Source organism: Stegostoma tigrinum, chromosome 11 (genome assembly GCF_030684315.1).
Source record: "Stegostoma tigrinum isolate sSteTig4 chromosome 11, sSteTig4.hap1, whole genome shotgun sequence".
Taxonomy (NCBI): domain Eukaryota; kingdom Metazoa; phylum Chordata; class Chondrichthyes; order Orectolobiformes; family Stegostomatidae; genus Stegostoma; species Stegostoma tigrinum.
The window spans coordinates 8192800-8217122 of NC_081364.1; the positions used below are offsets into that span (position 1 = coordinate 8192800).

The window sequence follows — 24323 nt, forward strand, 5'->3', positions numbered from 1 at the left end:
AGGTGCCACTGGCTAGACAGTGTTTATTACCCATCCTTAGATGTTGCTTGAGAAGGTGGTGTTGAGCTGCCTTTTCGAACCACTGCAAATTGTGTGCTGTGCGTAGACTCATAATGGCCTTAAGGAGGGAGTTCCAGGATTTTGACCAGTGGCAGTGAAAGAATAGTGATATATTTCCAAGAATGGTGAATAGCTTGGAGGGGAACTTGAAGGTTCCCATTTATCTGCTGTCCTTGTCCTTCCAGATAGAAATGGTTGTGGGTTTGGAAGGTGCTATCTAAGGATCTTTTGGTGAATTTCCTCAGTGTATCTTGTGGATAGTACACAGCTACCACTCAGCGTCGGTGGGGGAGGGGGTGAATGCTTGTGGATGTAGTGCCAGTCAAGCGGGCTGCTTTGTCCTTGATGGTGTCAAGCATCTAGAGTGTCGTTGGGACTGCACCCATCCCGGCAAGTCGGGGAGTATTCCATTACACTCCTGGCTTGTGCCTTGTGGATGGTAGACAGACCTTGGGGAGTCAGGAGGTGAGTTACTTGCTACAGTATTCCTCGCACTGATTTGCTCTTGTAGCGACTGCATTTATGTGGCGAGTCCAGTTGAGTTTCTGGTCAGTGGTAAGCCAAGGATATTGATAGTTGGAGACTCAGTGAGGGTAACACCACTGAAAATGAATGGGCAGTGGTTAGATTGACTCTTATTAGAGATGGTCATTGCCTAACATTTGTGTGGTGTGGATGTCACTTGTCACTTGTCAGCCCAAGCCTGGATATTGTCCAGATCTTGTTGCATTTGAACACGGACTGCTTCAGTATCTGAGGAGTTTGCAAATGGTGCTGAACATTGTGCAATAATCATTGAACACAGCCACTTCCAACCGTATGATGTAGGGAAGATCATTGATGGAGCAGCTGAAGACATTTGAGCCAAGGACAGTACCTAGCGAACTCCTGCAATGATGGCCTCGAGCTGAGATGACTGACCTCCAGCAACCACAACCATCCTCCTATCTTCCAGGAACCCGCGCAGAGTTTTCCCCTGGATACTAACCTATTCCAGTTTAGCTAGGGCTCCTAGATGCCAAACTCGGTCAAATGTGGCCTTGATGTCAAGGGCTGTCATTCTCACCTCACCTCGGGAATTCAGAGTAAAGTAATCCTACTTGGGTCATTATCCGTAGCTAATAAATTTTAACACAATTAAATTATTTCAGAATGAAAACTAGACAACACATTAGCCTCTAAGTCTCCACAGTTTGTACTTAAACCAGAGGGAGAACCATGTACTGGTGACTTCTGGTGGATTCTACCTACAATGAGGTGTGGTCTTGGTTCTGTAGAGACTGCTCTCACAGACTGGTCCACACTGTAGAGACTGCTCTCATAGGCTGGTCCGCACTGTAGAAACTGCTCTCACAGACTGGTCCACACTGTAGAAACTGCTCTCACAGACTGGTCCACACTGTAGAGACTGCTCTTGTAGACTGGTCCACACTGTAGAGACTGCTCTCATAGGCTGGTCCACACTGTAGAGACTGCTTTCATACATTGTTCCACACTGTAGAGAGTGCTCTCATAGACTGGTCCACACTGTAGAGACTGCTCTCATAGACTGGTCCACACTGTAGAAACTGTTCTCATAGACTGTTCCACACTGTAGAGACTGCTCTCATAGACTGGTCCACACTGTAGAGACTGCTCTCATAGGCTGGTCCACACTGTAGAGATTGCTTTCATAGACTGGTCCACACTGTAGAGACTGCTCTCATAGACTGGTCCACACTGTAGAAACTGTTCTCATAGACTGTTCCACACTGTAGAGACTGCTCTCATAGACTGGTCCACACTGTAGAGACTGCTCTCATAGGCTGGTCCACACTGTAGAGATTGCTTTCATAGACTGGTCCACACCGTAGAGACTGCTCTCATAGACTGGTCCACACTGAAGAGACTGCTCTCAAGGACTGGTCCACACCGTAGAAACTGTTCTCATAGACTGGTCCACACTGCAGGAACTGCTCTCATAGGCTGGTCCACACTGTAAAAACTGCTTTCATAGATTGTGCCACACTGTAGAAACTGCTCTCACAGACTGGTCCACACTATAGAAACTGGTCTCATAGACTGGTCCACATTGTAGAGACTGCTCTCATAAATTGGTCCACAATGTAGAAACTGCTCTCATAGACTGGTCCACACTGTAGAGAATGCTCTCATAAACTGGCCCACATTGTAGAGACTGCTCTTGTAGACTGGTCCACACTGTAGAGACTGCTCTCATAGACTGGTCCACACTGTAGAGATGGCTCTCATAAATTGGTCCACAATGTAGAAACTGCTCTCATAGACTGGTCCACACTGTAGAGAATGCTCTCATAAACTGGCCCACATTGTAGAGACTGCTCTTGTAGACTGGTCCACACTGTAGAGACTGCTCTCATAGACTGGTCCACACTGTAGAGATGGCTCTCATAAACTGGCCCACATTGTAGAGACTGCTCTTGTAGACTGGTCCACACTGTAGAGACTGCTCTCATAAATTGGTCCACAATGTAGAAACTGCTCTCATAGACTGGTCCACACTGTAGAAACTGCTCTCATAGACTGGTCCACACTGTAGAGACTGCTCTCATAGACTGGTCCACACTGCAGAGACTGCTCTCATAGACTGGTCCACCCTGTACAGACTGTTCTTGTAGACTAGTCCACATTGTAGAAACTGCTCTCATAGACTGATTAACACTGCAGAGACTGCTCATATAGACTGGTCCACACTGTAGAAACTGCTCTCGTAGACTGGACCTTACTGTAGAGACTGCTGTTTTAGACAAATCCTGACTCTTATTCTGCTGCATCTCTGCTTCTGCATAATCCACTAATGACTACTGTGTCTCTTGGGAGTCTGTACCAACTCTTCCTTCCAACCTGACTTACAGAATACTGATCTTTGGATTCCAGATCATACTGTTGCCCCATTCTCAATCCTAACGGCATGCGACTGCTGATGTCAGAGTTACCCAGGTAGCATCCCTAGCTCTAAGCAAGAAGTTCAGGGTTCGGAATCCCACTCCAGAACCTGAAGTCCATGGGATGTTTGTCCATAATGAGGTCAAACAGGTTGTGGATCAACTTGCAAATCATTCCAGTGTGTGCTAAGGACTGGGTGTTAAGAGTGAGAGAGATTCCTGGACAATTGTTTGAGGGGGAGAAAATATTGGAGCATTGACCATCCCTATGTGTATCTCCAGGCTCCAACATCCACATGAAAATGTACAGCAAGCCGGACTCCCGCAGGGTGAACGTATAAGGCAGGACCATCATCATCGTCGGTCAGTGCCTTTTCTGTCTCTGCTCTGTCACATTAAATGAAGATTTGAACAGCATTTAAAACATTCTGTACTTACAGCAGCTGTCCCTGGTGCTCCTGGCTTCCCATCCAAACCACTTTCACCCTGTCGCAAAAACAAAGAACCAAGATGTTTGTCACAAAGTTTCAGCACCTTCCTTCACATTCATAATGATCACATAACTGCAATCGAGACTTTTTTTTCCATGCCAGTATTGTTACAGTGTGGTAATGTAGGAAATTTGGCAGCCCTATTGTGCAGAGCAAGATCCCACTAACAGCAATGAAATCATGATCATGTGATCTACGTTTTGTGATTTATTTTTGATGGATAAATGTTGGCTGAGACATCGTGGTTAACTCCTTACTCTTATTCTATTTAGTGGCCGTGAAATCTTTTACCTCCACCTGATGGAGCCTCAAGTTAACATCTGAAAAGGAGCAAGACTAGGCTATTCAGCCCTTCAAGCCTGTTCTGCCATCTAATAAGACTATGGAAAATATGTTTTGCATTTTGAATGCAACATTCCCATTTAGAATTCCTACCACCGCCCCCTGGCTCCCATATATCCTTTGACTTCCTGCCTCACACGAATCTATTACCCTCTGTCCTAAAAATATTCAATGACCCCACCTGCATTAATTTCTGAGGCAGAGAGTTCCAAAGTCAGGTTGTTGACTTGCTCGCTGAGCTGGCTCGTTATTGCTCAGACGTTGGTCACCATGCTGGGGGACATCATCAGTGGAGCCTCTGATGAAGCAATGTTATTCTACTCCTCTTGGAATTTATACTGTCTGGCCTGTTATAGTGAGCAGTGTCATTTTCAGTTTTGATCTGCTTATAGACAGGGTCCAATTCTATATGTTTGTTGATTGAAGTATGGGTGGAGAACCATGCCCCTAGGAATTCCTGCTTATGTCTATGTTTGGCTTGGGCTACGATGGTTACCTTGTCCCAGTTAAACTGATGGCCTTCACTGTCTGAACGTGCAGATATTAAGGAGAGTTTGTCGTGCCATTTTGCTGCTTATTGATGTTCGTGATAGAACCTAGTCCTCCTAGCTCAGAGGTATGGACACCAGAAGAGCCCTCCCAGTCTGATATGTAACACAGCCACTAGACGGGGACAGGGGCTATTTGGAATTAGATCCTGGCCATGGTCTCCTGATTGAGGCATGCATATTTTACCAATTCTTGTCAGTAATTTTCACTTATTCTTGCAGGAAATGTGGGTATGGCTGTCAATAATGGCATTTGTTGCTTGTCTCTGATTGCCCTTGAACTGAGAGGGCATTTCAGAGGGCAGTTAAGAGTCAACCACTTTACTGAGGGTCCAGAGCTGCATATAGGCCAGACCAGGTAAGGATGGCATTTTCCTTCTCGCAAGGATACTCAAAGGTTCTGCAACAAGTGACAATGGTCTTGTCATCAGTCCTGCTAATAGCTAATATACCTGAGTAATTTGTACGTGTTTAATTATGTATTAAACATCATCTTGTTACTGAAGACAAGAGCATCTTCTGCTGAGAGTGCTGAGGTCCATCTCACGGGCTACTGAACAGGTCCTTCAACTTGCACAGGAAGGACAATGGGTGGTAGTAATCCAAGCTACCAGTGAGTGGTTACCCAAGCATCATATCACATTACAATGTACAGGACCCTTTAACGCTTCTGAAATTATGGTTAAACTATATCCAAAATATCAATCTGTCATCCCAATTTACACGTTCAGATGGCTCAAGTCTTCCAGCATGTAATGCACACACTACACACCATCAGAGAGCTTTACCTACCTTCTGACCTTTGGCACCAGCGTCTCCCTTCTCTCCCTGCAAACACAAGATATAGACTTGAGTGAGGCAATCAAGTAAACATAGAAACAGGAGGAGGTCATTCAGCCCCTCAAGCCTGTTGTGCCTTCCAAATGTGGTCTAACTCAATCCATGTCCCTTAATTCATTTGCTTATCAAAAATGCATCCAACTCAGATTCAAAATTAACAATTATCTAGCATCAAACGCTATTTGTGGAAGACTGTTCCAAAGTCTACCATGTGTGCAGAAGCTGTTCCTAACATGTCTCTTGATGAAGGGTCATTCAACCCAAATCATTAACTCTGAATTCCCTCCACAGATGCTGCCAGACCTATTGCGTTTTTCCACTAATTTCTGTTTTTGTCTCTCCTGAACAGTCCAGCCCTACTTCTCAGACTATGCCCCTGAGTTCTGGAATCTCCAACAAGCTTATCTTTATGTACCCAATCCTTTCCTGTCAATACCTTAAAGACTTGGATCAGATCACCCATTGACCTTCTAAATTTTAAAGAAAACAAGCCTGATATGTATAATCTCTTGTCATGATTTAATGCCTGAAGTTCAGGCATCATTTTTGAAAACCTACGTTGTACACCTTCCAGGGCCAATACATCCTTCTTAAGCTGTGGTGCCCAGATCTGCTCAAAGTCCTCCAAGTGCAGTCCAAACGGGGTTTTGTATAACTGCAGCATCACTTCTGCATCCTTATACTCCAGCCCTCGAAATAGAAAGACCACATCCCATGGGCCTTCTTGATTACTTCCCATGTCTGTTCATGGCATTTTAAAGATCTACACACCTGAACCCCAAATCTCTTTGAACAATCATTGTGTTTAACTTCATACCATCTACAGAGTACCCTGATCCACCCTATTTTTATACCTTATACTTGTTTATATTAGAAAGCATCTGCTACAGCTCTGCCCATTCACCTAATGGATCAAGATCCTGTAGTAACTTTATACTATTGTCAACAATGTCTACAATCATAGGTCGTAGAAACATTGTGGAAACAGGCCATTTGGCCCAAAAAGTACACACTGCCCTTCCAAAGAACATCCCACCCAGATCCATTCCCCTACCCTGTAACCCAGCATTTCCCATGTCTAATTCACCTAATTTATACACCCCTGGACAACATGGGCAATTTAGCATAGCCAATCCACTCTAACCTGCACATCTTTGGAGTACACCATGCAATTTTGTATCGGCAGCAAATGTGGATATTTGACTTTTTAATTCAAGTTATTAATGAAGGTTGTGAATAACTGATGCCCCAACACAGATCCCTGCGGGACACCACTGGTCATGAGCTGCCAATGTGAGTACTTACCCATTATTCTAACTGTCTGTCTCCTGTCACTCAACCTATTTCTTATTTATGTCTGGAGCAGAAGGCGGCTATTTGGCTCCTTTAAACCTGTTCCATAACTCACTAGTATCACTGCTCTTCCTCTATCTCAGAGCGATATTCCTGCTTCTCTCTATGCCATCTCATTGCTTCTCTCCATGCCTCTTGACACTTAATGCCTGAAACACTATCAATCTCTTTCTTGAATACATACTGAGTGACATAGTCTCCAGAGCCTTCTGCAGTAGTGAATTCCACAGGTTGGCCACCCTGAGTGAAGAAATGTTGCCTCATCTCAGTCCTAAATACCTTACTTTGTATCCTGAGACCACGGCCCTTTGGTTCTGGACTCTTCAAACTATGGGAAAATATTCTCCATGGAGAAATATTCTCTTTACATCTAGTCTGTCCAGCCCTAGATATTTCAATCCGATCCCCTCTCATTCTTCTAAACTCTAGTGAATACCAATCCTCATACTGTCATAAGCCTAGTGAACCTCTACTGCACTCCTTGTCATAGACTCGTAGAACCCATACAGTGTGGAAACAGGCCCTCTAGCCCAACAAGAGTATCCCACCCAAACCCAACCCCCTGTTATCAACCTAATTTACACATCCCCCAACACTACGGGCAATTTAGCATGGCCTGCACATCTTTGGACTGTGGGAGGAAACTGGAGACCCCAGAGGAAACCCACGCAAACGCAGGGAGAATATGCAAACTCCACACAGACAGTTGCCCGAGGGTGGAATTGAACCCGTGTCCCTGGCGCTGTGAAGCAGCACAGCTAACTACTGTACAACCCTTCTGTGGCAAATATATCCTGCCCAGGGTAGGGAGACCAAAACTGTACGTGACAAATACTCCAAGCGTGGACTCACCAAGGCCCTATGGAACTACAGTAAGCTGTCTCAACTTCTGGACTGAAATCCTCCTGCAGTGAAGGCCAAATGCAATTTGTCTTTCTGATTACATGCTGCTATTGCCTGTTTATTTCCATTGACTGTCACCTAGGTCCTTTTGTACATCCACTTTCCCAGAATGTCACCAAACAATGCTCTGCCTTTCAATTTCCCACACTGAAGTGTATAACTTCACATTGACAGGTCTGTAGTGCATCTGCCATATATTTGCTCAACCTGAAGCCTCCTTGCATCCACCTCATGACCCACTCTCCCACTTAGTTGTATCCAGACTGCTCATTGGTCGGATGAGAACATAAGGAACTTACACGTTGCCCTGAGGTTCCTGGGATACCTGGTATTCCCTGTAGAAAACAAGCAAAATGATACATTTAAAAGCAACTTTACTGCAGCCTCAATCACATTCTGAAATTCCCACGCACGATTATGAGGAGCTGTTAACAGTCCAACATTCACAGTGGGAAGAAAAGGAGTAAGGGGCTTTTCTAATTCATCCTTTTGCACAATCATGCTTTCCTTCAACAGATCTGTTTGATATCACATGAGAGGCAAGTGTGTTGGCCGTGTGGCCCTCTCTCAACACTGCCTGAAGAACAGATCATGCACTCACACAGATCCTGATCAAATCCCACAGGCCCCTGTTGGCATTCAGACATCACAACCTGCTGCTGATTGTACTATTTATCAAAAACATTAAAACGCTACGGGATCCTCCTCAGTTCCCATCCAAATCTCCGCAATCTAACACGAAGAAGCCCTCTTGAACTGATGTGAGAGCGATATAAAACTGATAGGACGCGTTCACATTTCTACAGCATCTTTCATGTCCACACAATGTCCCAGGGCACCCTACATCCAATGAGGTATTTTTTTGGAAATGCAGTCACTACTGTGATGTAGGAAATGCTGCAACTAAATTTTACACAGCAAGTTCGCACTAATAGTATTGTCATAGTATCCAAGCAATCTGATTTTGTGATGGTGATTGAGGGATAAATATTGGTCAAAAATGCTGGGATAATTCTATCCCTCTCCTTAAAACTGCCTCTTGGGATCATTTTGCATCCGACTGCGAGGGCAAGTGAGGCCTTGATCTAACATCTAATCGAAAAAATTGCATTTCCAGGAGTTATTTCAGACTTAAAGCATTGCTTCTCTCTCTGCAGAGTCTTCTGAATTTCCTCAATTTATCTCCGATAGATCATCACTGACAATATCAACTCTGACTTTTGAGCTTGTGGGATTTGAACCTATTATTTGTTTGGTCTTAGACGTAAGCATGTTACTAACTGAACCACTACTAATGAGGACTAATGCTGTAATTTGGGATCTAGCAGTGACTCTAGCCCACACAGAATTTACCAAGAAGATCACACTAAACACCATGAGCTTAATTCACTTTTACTGCTGCAGCTTCAACAATGAGTACACATTTCCAAATTAATGACAATTATTGCCATTAAGTTTTTTTAACATTCATTTACAGGATGAGGGCATCGCTGGCTAGGCCAACATTAATAGCCCAGAGGGGCACATCAGCTACGTTGCTGTAGGTCTGGAGTCACATATAGACCAGACCATGTAATGACGGCAAATATCCATTTCTAAAGGACACTAGTGATCCAGACAGGCTTTCTCCCCAAAAAAGGTGACAACAGTTTCATGGTTGTTATTCAACCCTTAACTCCAGACTTTTAAATTTTACCACAGTGTGGGATTTGAACCCAGGATATTACCAATGTCACTGGATTAATAGTCCAATGACAACAACACAAGGACATCGCCTCCACAACTACTTGGCTCCCTGTGCATCATGCATGATACCTCAAAACAATACAAAACAGACAGTTACATCAATACATCATCACAGCAGACTTCCCACTTCAGAACAAGCAAGTACAAGGACAATTGTGCACATGGGTGCAGTGGAATAATTCTACAGAGTGATGAGATGCTGGTTTCTTTGGTCACTGCATGGCCTGAATGGAGGTTCCCTTGCATGGTGTAACCTGCATTGAAGGGTCTAGGCCTGATACGTCAGCTCTCCTTCTCCTCTGATGCTGCTTGGCCTGCTGTGTTCATCCAGCTCTACACCTTGTTATGTCTTGAGCAGGTGTCAGCTCCCTGATGAAGGGTTTTGGCCTGAGACATTCACTTTCCTGCTCCTCTGATGCTGTTTAAACCCAGTGTTTGTCCAGTTCCATGTGTATTCACTGTGGCTTCCAACACCTGCAGCCCTTACAGTCCCCTAGTCAGGAAACCCATAGTCTGCGCCCCATCATGTACAACTAGAACAGGCTCTGCGTTGGATTGTATCGATGTGGAAACACACTGAATATTTACTTCATCACCATCTTGTTGAATATATATTACACATGAGGGACAGGCAATAAATGCTGGCCAGCTGGCAACGTCTACATCCCACAAATTAACAAAATAAACAAAAATTCTTCAACTTATGAGCTGCGGAAAACACTCGCTCAAATCCTGCATGTGGTTTAAATTATTAGAAACATGGCATTGATTTGATCTTGAATGTTTTCTGTGCTGGATCAGTTATAGGAAATCATGGCTTTGTACTAATTATGAGGGTTGTAACTGTGTGCTCTGATTTGCCTGTTCAGGTTGCTCTGCAGAATACTGCGGGGTTGTAAAACTATGTTAGACCGTGAAAGATGTGCTGTTCCAGGTCAATGGATCTCTACTCAACACCACAACTTGTTCTAGATCAAAATATAATGCAGCGTAACATCCTACAGTAGCTCAGAGATAGGAAGAACTGCCGATGCTGGAGTTAGAGATAACACAGTGTGGGGCTAGAGGAACACAGTAGGCCTGGCAGCATCAGAGGAGCAGGAAAGCTGACGTTTCGGGTTAGCTGAAGAAGGGTCCTGACCCGAAACATCAGCCTTCCTGCTCCTCTGATGCTGCCTGGCCTGCTGCGCTCCTGCAGCTCCACACTGTGTTATATCCTACAGTAGCTTCTTTATCACAAAGCATCTCTTTCTAGAACGTTCTGAAGCATGTTGTGTCATGCTATATGGACAAAAAGCAGCCTAGAGCTCCCTTTATTCCACTCAACAAGATGCTTAACCACATTTACTAACTTGATTTAAATGGAGGTCATATTTTTGCCTCAAAATTCTTCATGTAATTGGATCTGACATCTACCAGCCCTCTTGAATTAACATTTGACTGTATTTTAAAGTAACTGTTATCTTGCCATCTTACCGGTGTTCCTGAGGGTCCCGGTGGTCCTGCTATTGGGGAGGATGGTTCAAGCCCTTTGAAAAATAAGACCTGCAAATTTAAGATAAATAAGTGAACTGACGGGAATCACATGTTTCTGAAATACAAATAAATTCATGTTCACCATTCAGCTTTCTTTTCCCCGTGGCAGTGCTGTGCCTTTGAGGGAGAGCTGTTCTGTGCTGCTTCCCTGACAGAGACGAGTTACCACAGTGGTGCTGGACTGTCTCCTTCGGGCAGGCAGTTGGAATCATGAGTGGGCGGGCTCTCACAGACACAGGGAGGTTTTTGATTTTGTTTTCAGTTAGTGAGAAGGTTTCTACTGGCCGCTGAGCTAAAAGCTTCAGCTCGTGGCTGCTGCAGTGAAGACTCAGATATCAAGGCTTCCTCTTAAAAACCAAAAGGGGCAGATTGTTTCTTTCTTTGGGACTGGAGAGAGACAGCACATGAGAATCGTAACTGTTTTGCTGAAATGCAGTTATGCCGAAGGGTGTGTTTGCGGGATGCTGCCTGTGTTGGAACAGTTGATGATGAGTGGTTAAAGAATACGTTATATTATCAAACATTTCAACAGAGTTAGGTGAATTCTTTTAGATTATACCGAAACTGAGTTTAAGATTGAAGCTTGCTTTGATTAAAGCCTGGTGGTGGAACAATCGAATTACATCTAGAATGCAGCACCTTACGCTTGACTTGAAATAAACATGGAAGTTAGGGCCTAGGTTATCTCCTAACAATACATTGAGCAAGGGAAAGAGTCTGGTCTGGTCCATAACTCTAACCCTAACCATAGATGTTATTGGAAGGATGGAAAGAGAGGAGGGGGAGTGGTGTTTTTGGTTAGGGATAGCACTATGAGTGTACTTGGGGAGGATAGTCCTGGGAGGTTATCTGAACTGAAGGGGACTGGAAGTGAGGGCTCGAGGTTTGAAACCTAGTGTGATCTAGAGACTTAGCTGGGTGGTCTGAAGCTTCAGTGTTGGCATGGAATTGGCGAAAAGGCTACAACTCGAGTACTTATAAATAGAAAACTTCTCTGTTCTTATGCTGAACATTTATTTATGATTCTCTCAATTCTGCAACAGCTACTTCAGTATCTGTAGCTAGGTACCCTGTACGTAAGATGGCACCAAAGAGGCAACATTACAAACTTTTCACTACATTCATTTAGACAATAAAGGCTAATTCAATTCAATATTTGAGTGGAATCAAGAAACAAGAAAGGGGTGATCACCTTATTAGGATTGTACTATAGGTACCTCCAATTATAAGCGGGAAATTTGTAAGGAAATCTGAAATATCTGTAAGAGTGATAGAGTCGCAATGGTAGGAGATTTTAACTTTCCAAGCATAGATTTGGACTAACAAAGCATTAAGGGTTGGATAGAGAGGAATTTTTTAAGTGTGTACAAGCAAATTTTCTGATTCAATTTGTGAATGTACCTAACTAGGGAAGGAGCAAAACTTGGCCTACTCTTGGGAAATAAGGGAGGGCAGGTGACTGAGGTGTTAGTGGGGGAGCTCAGAAGAGCCAGGAGGAGACATGAGAAGTTGTTGGCGGATAGGATCAGGGTAAACCCTAAGGCTTTCTATAGGTATTTAAGGAATAAAAGAACGACGAAAGTAAGATTAGGCCCAATCAAGGATAGTAGTGCTAAGTTGTGTATACAGTCAGATGAGATAGGGGAAGCACTAAATGAATATTTTTCAACAGTATTCACTCTAGAAAACGACAATGTTGTCGAGGAGAATACTGAGATACAGGCTACTAGACTAGGTGGGATTGAGGTTCACAAGGAAGAGGTATTAGAAATCCTTCAGAGGGTGAAGATAGATAAGTCCCCTGGGCCGGATGGGATTTATCCTCGGGTCCTCTGAGAAGCCAGGGAGGAGATTGCCGAGCCTTTGGCATTGATCTTTAACTCGTCATTGTCTACAGGAATAGTGCCAGACGACTGGAGGATAGCAAATGTGGTTCCCCTGGTCAAGAAGGGGAGTAGAGACAACCCTGGTAATTATAGACCAGTGAGCCTTACCTCAGTTGTTGGTAAAGTGTTGGAAAAGGTTATAAGGGATAGGATTTATAATCATCTAGAAAAGAATAAATTGATTAGGGATGGTCAGCACGGTTTTGTGAAGGGTAGGTCGTGCCTCACAAACCTTATTGAGTTCTTTGAGAAGGTGACCAAACAGGTAGATGAGAGTAAACCGGTTGATGTGATGTATACGGATTTCAGCAAGGCGTTCGATAAGGTTCCCCACAATAGGCGATTGCACAAAATGTGGAGGAATGGAGTTGTGGGAGATATAGCAGTTAGGATCGGAAATTGGCTTGCTGAAAGAAGACAGAGGGTGGTAGTTGATGGGAAATGTTCATCCTGGAGACCAGTTACTAGTGGTGTACTGCAAGGGTCGGTGTTGGGTTCACTACTGTTTGTCATTTTTATAAATGACCTGGATGAGGGCGTTGAAGGATGGGTTAGTAAATTTGCAGATGACACTAAGGTCGGTGGAGTTGTGAATAGTGACGAAGGATGCTGTAGGTTGCAGAGAGATATAGATAAACTGCAGAGCTGGGCTGAGAGGTGGCAAATGGAGTTTAATGCAGACAAGTGTGAGGTGATGTACTTTGGTAGGGGTAACCAGAAGGCAAAGTACAGGGCTAATGGTAAGATTCTTAGTAGTGTAGATGAGCAGAGAGATCTCGGTGTCCATGTACACAAATTTGAAAGTTGCCACCCAGGTTGACAGGGCTGTTAAGAAGGCATACAGCGTTTTAACTTTTATTAATAGAGGGATCGAGTTCCGGAACCAAGAGGTTATGCTGCAGCTGTACAAAACTCTGGTGCGGCCGCACTTGGAGTATTGTGTACAGTTCTGGTCACCGCATTATAAGAAGGATGTGGAAGCTTTGGAAAGGGTGCAGAGGAGATTTACTAGGATGCTGTCTGGTATGGAGGGAAGGTCTTACGAGGAAAGGCTGAGGGACTTGAGGCTGTTTTCATTAGAGAGAAGAAGGTTGAGAGGTGACTTCATTGAAACATATAAAATAATCAGAGGGTTAGATAGGGTGGATAGGGAGAGCCTTTTTCCTAGAATGGTGACGGCGAGCACGAGGGGGCATAGCTTTAAATTGAGGGGTGAAAGATATAGGACAGATGTCAGAGGTAGTTTCTTTACTCAGAGAGTAGTAAGGGAATGGAACGCTTTGCCTGCAACGGTAGTAGATTCGCCAACTTTAGGCACATTTAAGTCGTCATTGGACAAGCATATGGACGTACATGGAATAGTGTAGGTTAGATGGGCTTGAGATCAGTATGACAGGTCGGCACAACATCGAGGGCCGAAGGGCCTGTACTGTGCTGTAATGTTCTATGTCCTATACGTTCTATGTTCAATGTGAGGGCAGTGACCATAATTCTTTTAGGTTTAAAGTTTGTTATGAAAAAGGATAGACCGGATCTAAAAGTTAAAATTCGAAACTGCAGTGAGGCAAATTTTGACGGTATTAGGCAAGAACTTCAAAATTTGTTTGGGGACAGATGTTCGCACAGAAAGGGATGGCTGGAAAATGGGAGTCCTTTAAAATGAGGCAGTGAGAGTACAAAAATGACATATTCCTGTTAGGTTGAACAGCAAGGCTAATAGGTGTAGGCAATGCTGGATGGTTAGAAAAATTGAGGCTATAGTCAAGAAAAATAAGGAAGCACGGTAGCTCAGTGGTTAGCACTGCAGCCTCACAGCGCCAGGGACCCAGGTTTGTATCCAGCCTCGGGTAACTGTCTGTGCAGAGTTTGCACATTTTCCCCGTGTCTGCGTGGGTTTCCTCCCACAGTCCAAAGATGTGCAGGCTCGGTGCATCAGCCATGGGAAATTGCCTGTAGTGTTCAGGGTTGCGTGGGTTACAGGGGGATGGGTCTGGGTGGGATGCTCCAAAGGGTGTTGTGGACTTGTTGGGCCAAAGGGCCTGTTTCCACACTGTAGGTAATCTAATCTAATCATATGGCAAGGATAGACAGCTGGAATTGAGTGAATCCCTCAAGAAGTATAAGGGCTGTCGGACTGTACACAGGAGGAAAATCGGGAGGGCAAAAAGGGGACATGAGATAGCTTTGGCAAATAGGGTTGAAAGAGATTCTACAAATACTTTAAGGGCAAAAGAGTAATTCGGAAGAGAATGGGGCCCCTTAAAGATCAACAAGGCCATCTATGTGTGGAACTGCAGAAGATGGGTGAGTTATAAATGAGAATTTTTCGTCAGTATTTATTGTGGAGAAGGCTGTGGAAGCTAGAGAATTTAGAGAAGTAAGTAGTGATATGCAGAGAAGTGTCCATATTACAGAGGAGGTGGTGCTGGGCGTCTTAAAACACATAAAAGTAGATGAATCCCTGGGACCTGGCCAGGTGTACCCCAGAACTCTGTGGGAAGATGGGAAGTGATTGAAGGGCCCCTTGCTGAGATATCTGTATTATCGACAGCCACAGGTGAGATGCTGGAAGACTGGAGGCGAATACATCATTATTTAAGGAAGGTGGTAAGGAAAAGCAAGGGAACTATAGACTGGTGAGCCTGCCATTAGTGGTGGGCAAGTTGTTGGCGGAGATTCTGAGGAACAGGAATAACATGCAATTGGAAAGGCAAGAACAGAATGGCGATAACCAACATGGCTTTGTGTGTGGGAAATCATGTCTCACTAACTTGATTGAGGTTTTTGAGGAAGTGACAAAGAACATTGTTGAAAGCAGAGCAATGGATGTTGTCTATATGGACTGCAGCAAAGCATTCGACAAGGTTCCACATGGTAGACTGGTTAGATCATATGGAATACAGGGAGAGCTAGCCGTGTGCATACAAAATTGGCTTGAAAGGTAGGTAGCATTGGATGGTGGTGGAGGGTTGTCTTTTGGACTGGAGGCCTATGACCAGCGGTGTTCCACAAGGATTGGTCCACTGTTTTTTGTCATTTATATGAATGATTTAGACATGAATACAGGAGGAATGGTCAGTAAATTTGCAAATGACAACAAAGCTGGTGGTGTAATGGACAGTGAAGAAAATTACCTCAGAGTACAACAGGACCTAGATCAAATGGGCTGAGGAGTGGAGTTCAATTTAGGTAAATGTGAGTCGTTGCATTTTGGAAATGCAAATCAGGGCAGGACTCATACATTAAATGGTAGGATCCTGGGGAGTGTTGCTGAACATAGAGGCCTTGGAGTACAGGTTCAGAGTTCCTTGAAGGTGGAGTCACAGGTAGACAGGATAGTGAAGGTGGCATTTCGTACGCTTGCCTTTGTTGGTCAATGCATCGAGTACAGAAGATATCATGTCGCGACTGTACAGGACATTGGTTAGACCACTTTTGGAATACTATGTTCAGTTCTCGTCTCCCTGCTATAGGAACGTCGCTGTTAAAAAGGGTGCAGAAAACTTTTACAAGAATGTTGCCAGGGCTGGAGGGTTTGAGCTATAAGCAGAGGCTGAATATACTTGGGCTATATTTCCTGGAGCATTGGAGGCTGAGGGGTGACCTTCCAGAGGTTTATAAAATCTTGAGGGGGCATGGGTAGGATAAATAGCCAAGGTCTTTTCCTTAGGGGAGGGGAGTAAAAAACTAGAGGACACAGGTTTCAGGTGAGAGGTGCAAGATTTAAAAAGGACCTAAGAGGCAACTTTTTCATGGTGGTGCCTGTATGGAATAAACTGCCAGATGAAGTGGTGGAGGCGGGTACAATTACAACATTGAAAAGGCATCTGGATGGGTACAAGAATAGGAAAGGTGTAGAGGGATATGGGCCAAATGCTGGAAAATGGGAGAGGATCAATTTAGGATACCTAGTCAGTATGGATGCGTTGGACTGAAGGGTCTGTTTTTGTGCTATACAGTTCTATGACTCTATACCTGTGTTGAGTATCACATACCTGCCCAGGTGGTCCTGGAGGTCCGATCACACCTGGAAGTCCAGGTGGACCAATGAGTCCTGGCAGCCCAGCATCTCCACGATCACCCTTAGCACCGTCTCGACCCTAGTTAGATTATCACATAAACAATGAGACAAGATCTTGGGTTTTCAGAGGGATTTAGACAGGTTAAGTAAGTGGACCAAAGTTTAGTAGATAGAAAATAATGTGGGAAAATGCGAGGTGATGGGCATTGGCAGGAAGAATAGAAAAGCTGAATATTACTTAAATGGGGAAAGATTACAGAAAGCTGCTGCACAGAGGGATTTGCAGGTCCGCCTGTTCTGAGGCAGCTGTACTAACCCCAAGCTACTGTGCCACCCTGAGTACAAAACACAAAAAGCTCAATTAAATGTTCAGCGGGTATTAAGGAAAGTGAATGGAACATTAAGTTTTATTTCAAAGGGAATAGAGTGTAAAAATAGACAAGTCTTACTAGAACTATATAAGGCACTGGTCACACCACAGCTGGAATACTCTGAACAGTTTCGGGCCATTATCAAAGGTAAGATATAATTGCACTGGAGGCAATCCAGAGAAGGTTCATCCAGTTGACATCAGGTATGTAGGAACTGTCTTATGAGAAGACGCTAAGTCTGTATTCATTGGAGTTTAGGAGAACTTACTGAAATATAGACGATTCTTGGTGGGCTTAAAAGGATAGATAGAGAGAGAGAGGTTGCTTCCCCTGGTGGGGGAGTCTGGGACCAGAGTAGAAAAAATGACAATAATCTCTTAAAAGAGTGTTATGATACACCTCCAGGGCCAGTGGGACTTAAACCGAGACCTTCTGGCCTAGAGGTAGACACTACCATTTTGTCAGAAGACCCTATTCCTTGCATGCTGCATCATTGTACAGAGGTGACTGCATGCAAAATTGTTCCTTCAATGTGGGCCAAGGCATTAGTCTAGTGACAATAAATGAAAGCTAGTGATTAATTCACTTAGAATATTTAATCAGGAAATAAATAACCTCTTGGTTCAAGGAAGATGAATGGCTGGAACATCACGATTATGGTTATTTGTGGATATAACGAAATATCACGATGGAAGCATCAATGCGGGTGGTAAATTATACCCCCCAAATTCCTTTCGGGTTGCCACCAACTCTGACGATTTAGTGGTGTAGCAGAAGTCAAACATGTGGCACCGCATTCTGGGTACAGTGTGGGCTGCCCTTAAGGTTTATGGGAGAAACAATGACGTTTTTAGATGGCTAGAATTCAGTGTACCCAGAGCAAACCAAGCGATCGGCTCAAGCTGGATGAAGTGGTAACAAATACATACATCTCTTGCAGGGCTTCCTGGATCGCCTTTCTCGCCCTAAAAACATAAACAGAACCCAACAGATAATTAATGAATAAACTGCAACATGGCAAGTGGCCAGGGTATTGATCTTCGCTGAGCGCAGTCCAAATTCTCTCTCTTACATTGGCAGCAGGAACTCAGTTACCCATTCTCCAACTACCTGCCGTTAGAAGCAGTCACCACATTTGACTTCAGCAGTCTATGCACTGTTCCACTGGCTTCTTATCAGTGTTAGACTTCACCTGGCTCACATCCTGAGATAAATACTGCATCTCGTTAAATTTGGACACAATTATTTCCTGTTATTTATGAGAGTTGGTACAAAATGGTCACCATTGGAGGTGCTACTCTACTTCCCTCCTCATCTTTTATCATTTTTATTCAATTAAGGGACGATGACTGTTGCTGGCATGCCCAAGATTTCTTGCCCATCCCAAATTACCCTCAGGAAGCTGGTGGTGATGAGCCTGATTCGAGAGCCACTGCTATTCATTATCTATTCATTCACGGGATGCGGGCGTGGCTGGCTAGGCCAGCGTTTATTGCCCATCCCTACTTGCCCAGAGAGGCAGTTAAGAACTCACCACATTGCTGTGGGTCTGGAGTCGCATGGAGGCCAGACCAGGTAAGGATGGCAGGTCCCTTCCTGAAAAGATGTGAGTGAAGCAGATGGGTTTTTCAACAATGATTTCACTGACTCTAAATACAAAACTTTTTTTTAAAAAAGTGAACTCAAATTCCACCATCTACCATGACAGGATTGAAATCTAGATCCCTAGAACATTACCTGGGTCCCTGGATTAGTGGACCAGCGATAAACAGCACATGGCCAATGCCTCTCCTGAGTTGATACACTTTAGCAGGAAGGAACAGTAATGTAAAATAAAGAGTTTATCTCTATACAGGGGGGTGCAGGCAGAACAACTTGGAGGGGCTATGTGCATAAGACATCAAAAGGTGACAGGAGAAGCTGAGAGGACTTAAGAAAGCATACAAAGGAGAGATTGAGGTGACTGGGAATATACTCATTGGAATTCAGCAGAATGAGGAGGGAATCTTATTGAAACATATAAAATTATGAAGGGAATAGATAAGATTAAAGAAGGGAGGTTGTTCCCATGGGCGGGTGAAATTAGAACAAGGGGGCATTGCCTCAAAATAAGGGGGAGCAGATTTAGGACTGAGTGAATCTGCCCAGTGAAGCAGTTGAGGCTTCCTCGCTGAATGTTTTCAAGGCAAAGATAGATAGTGTTTTGAAAAATGAAGGAATTACAGGTTATGGTGAGTGGGTGGCAAGTGGAGCTGAGTCCATGAAAAGATCAGCCATGATCTTATTGAATGGTGCAGCAGGTTTGATGGGCCAGATGGCCTGTTCCTGTTTCCTATGTCCTTACACAGTACTCTACGTTTAATTAATAGGGGCACAAAGTACAAAAGCAAGGTGGAGATGTTGAACTTGAATAGGGCTCTAGTGTAGACTTAACTGGAGTATTGTGTACAGTTCTGGGTGGTGCATTTTAGGAAGGATGCAAATGCACTGCAGAGTGTGCAGTAGAGGTTTATGACAATGGTTCCAGGGATGAGGAATTCCAATGACGAAGACAAATTGAACAGGCTGGAACTGTTCTCCTGGGAGGTGAGGAGGCTACAAAGAGATATGATTGATATTTTCCATATCTTGAGCGGACTGGGCAGAGTAAATAAGGTGTAGCTGTTCCCACTCATGAAGGGAGTGAGAATGAGAAGGCACAGAGTCAAAACAATAAATAGAGGAAGCAAAGGTGATGTGATGAGAAACTTTGAACTCAGTGAATAGTTAGGTTCTAGAAAGCACTGCCTGGCAGTGTAATGGAGGGAGGTTCAAACTAGGCACTAAAAAGGGCATTAGATGGTTGTTTGTAGTGGAAGGAAGTGCAGGGCTACAGAGAGAAGGTAGGGAATGGCACAAAGTAAGATGCTCATTTGAAGAGGAAGAGCCACTGCGATGGGCCAAATGGTTTCTTTCTGTGCTGTAGGAATGTTTGATTCAATATAATTTATTACTGTCACATGCAGCTAGGTAGAGTGAAAAGTTTTGTTCTGTGTGCAATACAGGCAGACCATACCATACAAAGTGCATCAGGGTAATAGAACAGAGCGAGGAATACAACGTTACAGCTGCAGAGAGCGGGATTGACGTTAAATTTGAAATTTGAGAGGTCCATTCAAGGTTTAATGACAGTGCGGAAGAAGCTGTTCTTGAATCTGTTCGTATGTGTGTCCAAGTTTTTATATCTTCTGCCTGAAGAGGGTGGAAGACAGTATAACTGGGGTGGGAGGGATCATTGGTCATATCATTTCCTTTCCCAAGGCAGTGGGAAGTATAGAAGGGAGGTGGGTTTTGTGTGGTGGACTGGGATGCGTTCATGACTCTATGTAGTTTCTTGCGGGTCTTGAGAGCAGCAATTGCCGAACCACACTGTGATGCATCCAGATAGGATGCTACCTATGGTGCATCAATAAAAATTGGTAAGAGTCGTTTTGGGCATGCTGAATTTCCTTAGCCTCCTGAAGAAGCAGGGTATCTCTTGACTGTTGCATCAACATTCCTGTGTTTCTAAACTGACAATGTAGATGGGCCACAGGAGCTCCAGGTAAACTTTAAGTCCTTCACAATTTCGCAAGTTCCTCATCATGCCTGTCTGGTTTAGGAAGAGTTCCCCTGGGCCTCTCTGCTTCCAACTCCGCCATCATTCCGGGAACCCTATGAAATTTTTGGGAGAGGGATTTAGGGGCAGAGGGATTTTGGAAAGGCTTAAACAATTCTTCCCACCTACCTTCTTTCCATCCTCTCCTGGAATCCCGTTCTCTCCCTAGGGAAGAGCGGAAAGGTTAACATGGAAACATAGAAAAAGAAGTGCAGGAGTAGTCCATTCGTCCTTCAAGCCTGGACTATCATTCAATACAATTATGGTTGATCATGCAATTTGTGTATCCCACTCCCACTTTCTATCCATACCAGCAATAGCAGGAATAAGTAAACTAGGACTTGGCTGATTTATTACTGTCACATGTAGCTAGGTCAAGTGAAGAGTTTTGTGCAGTACAGACAGATCACACCACACAATTACATTGCAGAATGTAATCCGTCCTGTAACTTCATGATCCCAGCATGACAAACAAAAAAGTCGGCCAAATAATCATGAGGAAGAAATTTATATCATATTTCAGGACATCCAAATGCACTTTGCAATCAACGATGTTCATTTGGAATGTTGCTGCAGTTCTAAGGTAGGGCAGCCAACTGATACATGACAGGATCCCACTAACAGAGATGTGATAGTGATGAGATATTAGTAAAATTGATTAAGCAATAAACATTGACTCAACAGCACTTCGGAACTGCATACATCATAGAATCCCTACAGTGTGGAAACAGGCCCTTTGGCCCAACAAGTCCACACCAACCCACAGAGCATCCCACCCAGAACCATCCCCCTAATCTACACATCCCTGAACACTATGGGCAATTTAGCATGGCCAATCCACCTAACCTGCACATCTTTGGACTGTGGGAGGAAACTGAAGCACCCAGAGGAAACCCATGCAGACACGGGGAGGATGTGCAAACTCTACGCAGAGCCCTGAGGATGTATTTGAACCCAGGTCCCTGGGGCTGTGAGGCAGTAGTGCTAACCACTGAGTCACCGTGCCACCTCAAATGCTTTTTATGTGTAAAAAAAGTGGGATCTTCATTTCCATTTGAGAAGCTGTTCTTCTTCCCTTGTGTCATTGGCTGGGTCAACATTGCGTGGGGGTCAGTAGAGAGTCACAGAATCCCTACAGTGTGGAAGCAAGCTATTCAGCCCATCAAGTCCACACCGCATACCACCCAGGCCCTATCCATGCATTTCCCATGGCCAACCCACCCAACCCACATAATTCTGGACTGTGGGCGGAAACCCACACAGACACAGGGAGAACATGCAAACACCACACAGTTACCCAAGGGTGGGATTTTTCAACCCAGGCCCCTGGCTCCGTAAGACAGCAGTACTAACCACTGTGTCACCCTCTGTGGGGGAATTGCTCAGGCACTGCTCCCTTTGTGATAACGTTACCCCATTTCAGGAGAGTGCTTAGACCTGGGAGTGAAGGAAGCTGCAGTTTCTTCGTGAGGCAGTTGGTTTGGGAAACTGCTGCTGGGCTGTGGGAGAAGCTGGGTTCACAGGCCTGGCTGAAATTTCTCTAGCAGTGGCACAATGTGACAAATGGCCTCTAAGTTTCTTTTAACTCATCCTGGGCTGTGGGTGACCGGCTCTTGTTGTCCATCCCTAAATGCCCTGGAGAAGGGGATGAGCCACCATCTTGATCTGCTGCATTCTGGGTAGGTGGCTGAGTGGGGGTTGCAGGGTGAGGGTAGCATGCTGTCAGGGAACAGTATCACAGCTCCCGTCCGCAATTCTGTAGAAAGCCTGTTAACTCTCACAAGCACAGTATCTCCTCCTGCGCACTGTCAGATCCCAGTGTCAGCAGGTCATTTTGTGCAATAGTTCGGAAATACTTACACTCTTTCCAGGAGGTCCTGGCTTTCCATCAATCCCTGGTTTACCCTAGAGATGGACAAAAATAACCAATCAGTTTAGTAACAATAAAAATCTATTTGCCTACTTTATTTTCTGACCTTCCTTCACAAGAAAAGGCTGATACAGAGCATGGTATAACGTCAGGGACATTGTTCATCCCTCTTTGCCTCAGTTACACGGTAAATATAGAAAGATTATTGACTGCAGGCAGCATCACAGTCAATAGTCACGCTGTCATACACCATAGAACAGTACAGCACAGTACAGGCCATTCGGCCCACAATGTTATGCCAAACTTTTACCCTAAACACAAGGTCTATTTAAGCTCCACCCGTACATTATACTATCATCCATATACCTACCTAATAGCTGTTTAAATGCCCCAATGAGGCCGACTCCACTATCCTCTCCAGCAATGCATTCGACACCCCGACCACTCTCTGAGAAATGAACCTACCTCTGACGTCTCCTTGACATCTACCTCCACTCACTTTAAAACTATGTCCCCTCGTAATAGCTACCTCCTCCCTCGGGAAAAAGCCTCCGGCTGTCCACTCTGTCTATACCTCTGATCTGTCCTCAGCACAACAGTCAGTGAACAAGAATGGGACCCCTGGCTAATATCTCCCGACCCTGCCAACATTTAACAACTAACAATTCTTACCTGATTGTGTTTGAGAATCCTGGCATTGGGAATGGTCGAAGTGACAAAGAAACAAGCTTAAGAGCTACCCAGCTGGTGGTGTGGCTAACTGGCCTAATGTGCTAGCTTCAGGGTCCAGTTTTGGTGGAGATGTTGGTTCAAGTCCCTGCACAGCTAATGAGGCTGTTATTCAGATGCTTTGCTAGCATACACGGTGGTAGTGTTCCTGAGCCAGGAGGCCCAGCTGCTCCATACCTGTTAAGAACATCCCTGAACCAACTGAATAGAAAATGAGTAAATCTTGCATAGCTCCATCTCCAATCCTTCTATCACTACACTTGATATTTTTGTTTCAAATCAATTTCCATCATCTGCGCATGGATGACTCCAAACTAAAAGTGGGCTTTGTTGTAGTTACACAGTTAGTATTTGAAAAAGAAAAGTTGCTGGAAAAGCTCAGCAGGTCTGGCAGTGTTTGTGAAGGAACAAACAGAGTTACCATTTCAGGGAAGGAAACCTACCTCTGATGTCTCCCCAGGTCTACCTCCACTCACTTTAAAACTATGCCCCCTCCTAACAGTTACCTCCACCAGAGGAAAAAGTCTCTTTCACAGATGCTGCCAGACCTGCTGAGCTTTTCCAGCAGTTTTATTTTCCTGATTTACTGCATCCGCAGTTCTTTCAGTTTTTATTTAGTATCTGAAAAGCTTGACTGACATCGTCTAATAATCTCCATTCATCAGAATATAAAGCAGTCTTCCTGCCAGGAACCAAAAGGCATTGTTGCCAGTGTGCTGTTGCAGTCGCTCTTCTGTTTAGTTCCAAATAACCAACAGACATGCACACTTACACTTACATCTAACCTGAGGTCTTACAAAGTAACCTCACATGAGTCAGACTGTGTGTAACTAGCTACTAAGTACCATGTAATTAACCCATTCTGTTTATTAAGGCTGAGCCTTGCCAAATGCACATTGCTCTCCACTTTGTGTCTGTCAGTAGATTTTTTGCTTATTTATTCATTTTGTGGAATGTGGGCGTTGCTGGCAGATCAGCATTTATAGCCCATCCCTTGTTGCCCCTTGAGAAGGTGGTGGTGAGCTGTTTCTTGAACTGCAGCAGTTTGCCTGCTGTGAGATCACCCACAATACCATTGAGGAGGGAA

At 44.4% G+C, this 24323-nt stretch overlaps 1 protein-coding gene across 1 annotated transcript in view; it reads right to left on the reverse strand.

Moving 5' to 3' along the window:
* Window positions 1-24323, reverse strand: part of col7a1 (collagen, type VII, alpha 1) — a 443464-nt gene that overhangs the window by 151693 nt on the left and 267448 nt on the right. The window contains exons 68-75 of the mRNA XM_059649672.1: window positions 22498-22542; window positions 20767-20802; window positions 17930-17965; window positions 16604-16708; window positions 10663-10731; window positions 7740-7775; window positions 5137-5172; window positions 3402-3449 (exon numbers count right to left, since the gene is read on the reverse strand). Coding sequence (XP_059505655.1) covers window positions 3402-3449; window positions 5137-5172; window positions 7740-7775; window positions 10663-10731; window positions 16604-16708; window positions 17930-17965; window positions 20767-20802; window positions 22498-22542 — 411 coding nt within the window. The remainder of the gene's footprint in view (window positions 1-3401; window positions 3450-5136; window positions 5173-7739; window positions 7776-10662; window positions 10732-16603; window positions 16709-17929; window positions 17966-20766; window positions 20803-22497; window positions 22543-24323) is intronic.